At 42.6% G+C, this 7,941-nt stretch overlaps 1 protein-coding gene across 1 annotated transcript; it reads left to right on the forward strand.

Annotated features, from left to right (window-relative positions):
- The first annotated feature begins 3,217 nt into the window (after positions 1–3,217).
- LOC102709263 (protein FAF-like, chloroplastic) lies at positions 3,218–5,316 on the forward strand. Its single transcript, XM_040522240.1, has 2 exons — positions 3,218–3,366; positions 3,497–5,316. Exon 2 carries the CDS (start codon positions 3,565–3,567, stop codon positions 4,846–4,848), a length of 1,284 nt encoding a protein of 427 aa, XP_040378174.1. The 5' UTR covers positions 3,218–3,366; positions 3,497–3,564; the 3' UTR covers positions 4,849–5,316.
- Positions 5,317–7,941: the final 2,625 nt, after the last annotated feature.

A 7,941-nucleotide genomic window follows, 5' to 3' on the forward strand; every position in this document is an offset into this window, starting at 1 on the left:
ACTCGACTCATACACGTGGCAAAATTTCTAGTTTGTCTTTTTACTCGTTCCTTTATGCATTATATATAATCTAAAAATAGCTATATAGAACTTCTATTATCCATGATTCTCAAATGAAAGGAAAATTATAACAAAGAGGCAACACAAAACAACGAGAAGACAAGATTATGACAACTATGCTAAGCTTGTCCAGTAAAGATGTGTTATAGTCTAGAAAAGTTATCACTGTTCCACCGAAAAGAACAGGACGCAACGAGTAGCACGATGAAAAGGTTTATGCTTGAATACATTAATATTTTTTGAGTGGATGAAAAAAGGTGAGTAAGAGCAAAAAAGGGGATGAAACTAGGCATGTAGTTTAATTGGATGATTGTCATTTCAACTTCCGATAGTGTTTGAAGGGCAATTTTCGTTCATGTGTGTGGAGACGCGGACAAAATATGCAAAGGACAAAAAATGGAATCTCTCCATATGCACATTCTTCAGTCCAGAAACAAATGGCATCTGCAACTTGAATGCCTAATAGGCCTAGTACACAGTGATGTGTGTTGAGGATGACACACATATGCCATGGCAGTTGAGCATATAGAGGTGGGTATGCTGATTGCCTTCGTATTCACTTGGGCCAACAATATCTTTACTAGCATCTATCTATAGTAGCAATCCAAGACGATAGGGTAAAGAACACCGAAAAACAATAAAAGCGAGGACAATAAGTGTAAAAGTTATCATGTTATATTTATGATTACACGGAGTAGAGAGAAAAAAATCAGGTCACAGATTTACAGCTAGCTACAACATAAAATCTAAGGCAGTGAGTGTATGAGAGATGTGAACCATATATCGATGATATAGTATATGATTGCATGTAACTATAGTATAAATTGACTTTATATTAGCTCTTAATGACATAAAAAGATTTTGGAGCTAGTAGTTAGCTCTTCTATTGACCTTACTCTAAGCAACATTAGATATTGGGTGATTAGTAATATCTAGGTAAAGAATTGTACTCTCTTTAATTCTACCATTAGTAATTGAAGTGGTAATATAAATAGAAATGTAAGACCACATTGGTCTCTAACGTATTGCTTCCATATGATTTTGATCCCACAACTATGCGACCACGTGCCACACGATATCACATCATTAGAAACAATCTATATTTGAGCTAAAAAATAAAATGTGAATGGTTTCGAGAGTTAAAGGACTAAAAACAACCATTTCCATATTTAAGGGATTAAAATCGATTAGGGACCATATATAGACTTACCTCTAACAAAAAATATGGTTTAGTTAAAGTCTATAAGTCACCACATATTTTTCTCAAATATCAATAACTTTATTATAGACACACAAATCATTGCACTAGTTACAGTGATTAAATTAATGGTGAAGATTCTATGTTACAATTGTATAGGGTGTAAAGCAATTCTTATTTGCCCCTGGTGGGTTTTGGATCATAGATGACAAGGCAATTAAGCTACCAACCTTGTTATTGAATATACATGTTTTAGTTCTAATGATAATTTAATTATCTCACAATTGGAAACCAAATTAAAGTTTTAAGGACCCAAGAAGATTTAATTTCCTTTTAAAATTCGAATTTGAGTTGTAGAAAAGTTGTACTACTAAGAGGAATTTATGCCCAAGGATTGGATTTGTGTCCAAGTGCTCAAAGGTAATCTTTGATCTATAGTGAGAGACACAAAACACTACATTCGTTTAAGTGTTTAAGTGTAGGTCAGGAGTTCTAGTACCATGATCGGAGGTTCCAGCAGAGCTTTCTGTTTCTATTTGGCAGAGAGACTTAATTAAATGTCCTGAGTCTTCTGACTCATGCTCTCTATCACTATTTGGCAGAGAGGGATGATCAAAAGTTCTTGTCTATCTTTCTAAGCGTTACTCTAGGTGTTGATATGAAGTTCCGATCACCCCTAATTTTTGAATCTACGAGAAATGACTAGTTTTAGATGGGTGTGAGTATTTAACTCCCTTGATCCAACTTTGAAAAAGTGGTTGCCATATTTTCTTGACCAAATTTCGTGAGCTTTTTGTAGGGTTTGTACTCCTCCTACCTTGGATATAGAGCTTATCCTGTGATATTTGATTGAGGATTTGAGATTTGAAGAGCCTTTGAAGCTAGAATTGTGTTGAGTACTTGGGACTTAACACCAGACATTAGTAGCCTATTACTCAAGGATGTCTCCTCTTAGTCAGATAGGTATTGCTCATAAGCATACATGGTTTGTGGACAACACACATAAGTTTATAAAGGATCTACTTCGCCGTAAAAGAATGGGTAACTTAGTCGATACTAAGTTTGATCTTTATGATTGCTTAGTGAGGCTTGGGATCAAGAGAGATATGGTTGATTGGAGTTTCTCAATGGTTACAGACTGTTGGGACGAATTTCAATGGAAAATATTTGACATTTCTTGTCTCTATTTACTGTTTTCGTTACTTGCTTGCATCTATTGCCTTTTCAGTTTGTCTAGTGTTTTTTTCTGTTGCAATTTACATATTATGTTACTACCTCCATTTTATATTATAATATTTTCTAGCCTCGTCTAAATTCATCAATTGATGAATGTATATAATTTATATATATGTCTAGATTTATTAGCATCCATATGAATCTAGGCAATACTAAAAGGTCTTACATTAAGATGGAGGGAGTATTATCTAGTTTTCTGCGTGGTTGAACTTGCTACATTTTTCCCTTCATGAGAAAAAAAATCAAGGTGACTGAAAGTTCCAGGGTGACTGAGAGAGGGGGTAGTTGTTGTGGACCTGTTGTTGTATCATTGTAAATGCCAGTTGTAACTTATCAGATTGATAAATTGGCTTATGTATGTTAGCTTGCTGCTAGTGACATTTGAAGTCAGTTCAAGTAAAGTTACAATTAACGTGCAAGTCTAATTAAGCCCACAATTTTAGTAAATTAACAGGAAATTCCTATTGGAAAAGTATTTGCTAACGCTGCATGATGCAACCGAGTATATGCCCGAATAAAAAAAAATGGCAAAGTATAAGCTGCAGAAAAATGCGAAGAAAAACAGAGCATGGTGGAGGCAACTAGTGGGAGGTGCAGGGGGCCCTCCCCCTTTGGCCTTGGACGGCTACTGCGCTCCTCACTCTCTCCCTCCCCTCCCCTCCCCTCGAGCCTACAAATAGCCCCCCGAGCTCGCCATCCAAACCATAGATGCTTGCAACCAAGCTGCTTCTTGGGTCTCAAGAGCAGCAGCAGGAGCAGATCTAGAGCCAAACACAGCTCACTTCCAACAAAACAAAAGAAAACCAAACCCACAAGTGTTTCCGGGCTTCCGTTGGAGCGTTGTTGTGACGTTGCCTGCTTGCTTGCTTGAGGTAACCACGAAAGCTGCCACGCTTCTTGTGTTGTGTTCGATACGATAGCTGCATGCTCTGACTGACCTCGTTTGCACACGGGTGAGTGACTCGTCTCTTGTACTCACTCTGTGATCTTGCCTCTTCACAGGGAGCAAGCGATACTGCCTACTGCCGCCACCCTCTCGCACGGTCGCACCGTTACTCCAAGAGGCAAGGATGTCTGTGGCGGTGTGCCGTGGCCCGGCCATGCCGGCGTTCGAGCCCTCGGGCTGGCTGCGCCCGGCTGAGAAGGCGTACAAGCCGGAGGTCGCCGTCGACGACCGGCCGGCGCAGTTGGACATATGGAATGCTATCCAGGCCGACGTCGACAAGGTGGCCGCCGGCGACAAGAAGGCGGCCAAGCCGTACGTCCACCCGCTGGTGCGCCGGTCGTCGAGCCTGATGAGCCAGAAGAGCCTCGAGATCTGCACCGAGAGCCTCGGCTCCGAGACCGGCTCCGGCGACTTCACCGCGTCGCTGGACGACATGGCGAGCCTCTTCGGCACGCCGGTGGCGCCGGCGTCGAAGCTTGCGGATGCGGAGGAGTCCTTCTGGCAGCAGGGCGCGGCGCGCGGCGGCTGCGAGCAGGAGGAGGCGTGGGGGAGGAAGGAGCTCGTGGCGGTGAACTATCACTGCTCGGGCGGGACGCGGTCACCGCCCCGCTCGTTCCCGCCGCCGCTTCCATCCATGTCGAGCCGCGACAGGCCGTGCCTGCAGATGCGCCCTCGCCGCCAGGACGGGCGCCTCATCGTCGACGCCGTGGTCGTGAGGCCGCGTGGGTACCTCAACGCGAGGCGCCAGGGCGGTCGCCTGGTCCTCTCCTTCGTCGACTGCTCTGCTCGCGAGCAGAGCGCGGCGAGCATGACCGCCGTGCCAGCCGAGGCGCCGTACTTCCCGGTCGTGGACGCCAAGCACGATCAGAACGAGGAGCTCGCCACGGAAGTCGAGGAGGAAGACGAGGTCGAAGAGGAGGAGGTGGAGGTGGTCGACAGGGGCACCGTCGTTGAGGTCAAGGTGAGCACGCAGCCCCAGACGCCGACCGCCGCCAAGGTGCACCGCTCGACGCTCGTCATCAACAAGTTCGTCGGCAGCACGCCGCTGAGCGTCGCCGACCAGCCCCGGCCCAACGCCGACGCGCCACCGGAGCCCGAGGCAGCGCCATCCGCCGCCGCCGCCGCCGAAACGGCGGACGCGCCACCCCCGACGCTCCGCCGCGTGCCGTCCTCCACCTCCACCACGACGCTGGCGGCCGCGGTCGCCGTGGCCTCGACCTCCACCGACGCCGACGACGAGCTGCACCACCCGGCCGGCGCCGCCCCCGCCGCCGACACCAAGCAGCTCCTCCTCTTCACCTCCCGCTGCCGAGACAAGCAGGAGCTTCTCCAGAGCGTGCGCCAGTGCCGGCAGCTGCGGCAGAAGCCCCTCTTCATCCTCGAGCCCTACTGCATTGCCACCTCCTAAGCTCGCCGCCGCCGGCACCGCCACACCCACGATTTGCTAGCTAGGCTCATAATTAATCAACCAACCAATCAAGCGAAACACGCACGATTTGCTACAAAAAAATTACCACCATTACTACTCCATTATTTATTAATAACCTTAAGCTCGTCGTGACACACAGTAGCTGCTGCTGGGCTTTTTGTGACACACGCTTTGGGCGCGTGTCGTTCGGTATTTCCAGTTTTTTTTCTCTTCTTCCTTTTTACAGCGGTCGGTTCAGTGATCGATCGCCACCCCCCATTTGGTCCCTCTGCAGCGGCTGCTTGGTGCAAGTCGAGTGTGCAGTGCACCTCGTGTTGTAAACTGTCTATATAGTCATCACCACCACCATCATGTATTTCCCAGTGTGATTTGAGTAATTAATTGACAGATTTGCTTCCAAAAAAAACCACATGTTCATGTTTGATTAGATCGTTCTTCTTGTTCTTGTTAAATAAACTGCGCTGTCGTGTCCCAGATGATGCAACGATCAACAATCTTATCCCTCTTGACACAAGATTATAAATGCTCCTAACATTGAGCACTGGATTGTTGTCATTTTCAAACGAAATCTTGGGGTCTGATAAGCAAAGTTAGGTCTTGTTAGTTCCCAAATTTTTTTTAAAAAACATCACATCGAATTTTTGGACATCTAAATAAAGCATTAAATATAGATGAACCAAAAAAACTAATTGCACAGTTACGGAAGAAATCTTGAGACGAATCTTTTAAACCTAATTAGTCTATAATTAGCCATAAGTGCTACAGTAACCAATATGTGCTAATGATGGATTAATTAGGCTCAAAAGATTCGTCTCGCGGTTTCTAGGATAACCGTGAAATTCGTTTTTTTTATTCGTGTCTGAAAACCCCTTCCGACGTCCGATCAAATATTTGACGTGACACTTTTTCTAAAAAATTTCTCAATCTAAACACCACCTTAATCTCTGGATGTGCATATGCATGATTAGTTCCCTGCCTATCCGCTGGAAGATTTGAAAAGACATAACATAACATGTACGTGCGTGCCCAACAATTGCCCTAGACGTTAGGGTCGAGTAGGATGTCAAGATGAAGCATATATATCATGCACTACATGTCTTGCTGCTTTGGGTAACCCTAGACTAGACACGGTAGATTGATCAAGGATAGATGGATATATTAGATATTGGATATTTGGATAGACGTACGTCACCTCACGTATGTCCATGGCAAATTGGCGATATATCTCCGGACGCATACGCTTGTCTCTGGTTGTAAATGGAGGTCGGCGTCACTGCAGGAATTCATCAGGCAGACATAGTGAATTAGGCCGGGTTCGGTAAGAGAATAAGTAATCAGTCCGGCAAACATAGCAATAGATCATTGTACAATTAATTAATTATTAATTAAAAAATAAAAAATAGAATGATATGATATAATTTTTTAATGCAACTTTGGAATAGAAAATTTTCATAAAAAATATATCTTCTAGCATTACGGGAAGTGTGTGTACGAAAAAGAGAAAATATGTCTTACATAACTTACCGAACTAACACAGCCTTATACAGTCTCATTGTTACGTTAAAATTAAGCATAAGTGAAACCGTTTATTTTTTTGAAAAAAATACTTTTACATGCTTCTTATTACTATCTAAAAGTAAATACTAAAAACATAATTTGCTATTAATATTTAAAATAAACTCTAAGTTTTAGTTCTAAAATTTAAGTTTAACTTATAAGTATATATATAAGCGAAAAGATATATACGATAGGGACCAAACCTACTAATAGTCCCGTGGAACTCTCTGGAGCTAAAAAGAAAAAAAAAAGAAACATGACGAGTCCCTGTACTACGAAAGATATCTACTTTTAACTGTTACGATGTATTCTTTTGGAACGGAATCTTATTACAACTTATGGGGTTTTCAAGTTAAATTGGTTCCAGTACCGTAGGATTATTGAAAAGAATCGGTGGTTTGGTTTAGACTTTAGAATCAGTCCCGATGTATGTACGACTCAGTTATCCTATCTACGTACGACTGAAACACTACAACCGTTTGATTAGACAAAGGGGTAAATAGCACTACGGCTATTAATCAATTGGGCCGTATGTAAATCGGATGGTTGAGTCGTACGCATATCAATTTTTCTTTAGAATATGGTGGTCTGGTTTACATGGCAATGATGTTTTTCATTAACGGGCGCCTGTCGTGTAAGTTTCGTTGGCACATGGCATAAAAGTCTTTCTGTGGTCTTGATCGTTTTTTTAGCTTATAGCCAAAACAGGATATACTTAATTCATCCCACGCTTCCAATAGTTCGCTTTCTTCAAAAACTACCTTTATCAGCATTGTTATTATGGTTTAAAGCTGTTTGTTAATTTTATAATTTATATACTAGTTTATTTATCGATATAAACAAGCAGATATTATATTTCATCCGAATTCCAACTTAAAAAAACAACTCCAATACATCAACAGAGCTTACATAGTCCGTGCCAACCTGCCAGGCAGGCATAACACCACGTACCACTGCACTAACTAACTAAACGAATACAAATTTAATATATATTTGTGTTATTTCACAGGAATATAGTGGATTCAAAAACATTTATAAAAATATATCCGATTTGTCTGGAGGTAGGGCGAGACATATGTGGTGTCCCTACATTGCCAGTCAATACTCATGCGGCGTCATCACACTATTTGACGAAGTCATTATGGTGTGATCACACTATTCGGCGACTCACCACCATGCTAGCGAGACTGACACAACAGTGTCACTTGGTGGTTGGGCGATATACCACGTGGTGTTGCCCTTCCGCTTGTCGATTCGAAGATATTTTTGTAAATATTTTTAAGTTTAGCCTTACTCTATCTTATTATTAGAGTGATGTAGTTATTCTGGGACACAAACAATATATTTAACAATATCGCATAACACTATATATTTTAAAATCAAGTTCTAAATTAGACTAGTATGAAATTATGACCAGATGGTATGACTAAGACCATAACTTAGAGCATCCTCAACAGCTCATCTAAATTTGGTCCTCTATATCTTAGTTTGGATGGTCATCTAAAACAGTTTCAT

Source organism: Oryza brachyantha, chromosome 3, assembly GCF_000231095.2.
Source record: "Oryza brachyantha chromosome 3, ObraRS2, whole genome shotgun sequence".
Classification (NCBI taxonomy): domain Eukaryota; kingdom Viridiplantae; phylum Streptophyta; class Magnoliopsida; order Poales; family Poaceae; genus Oryza; species Oryza brachyantha.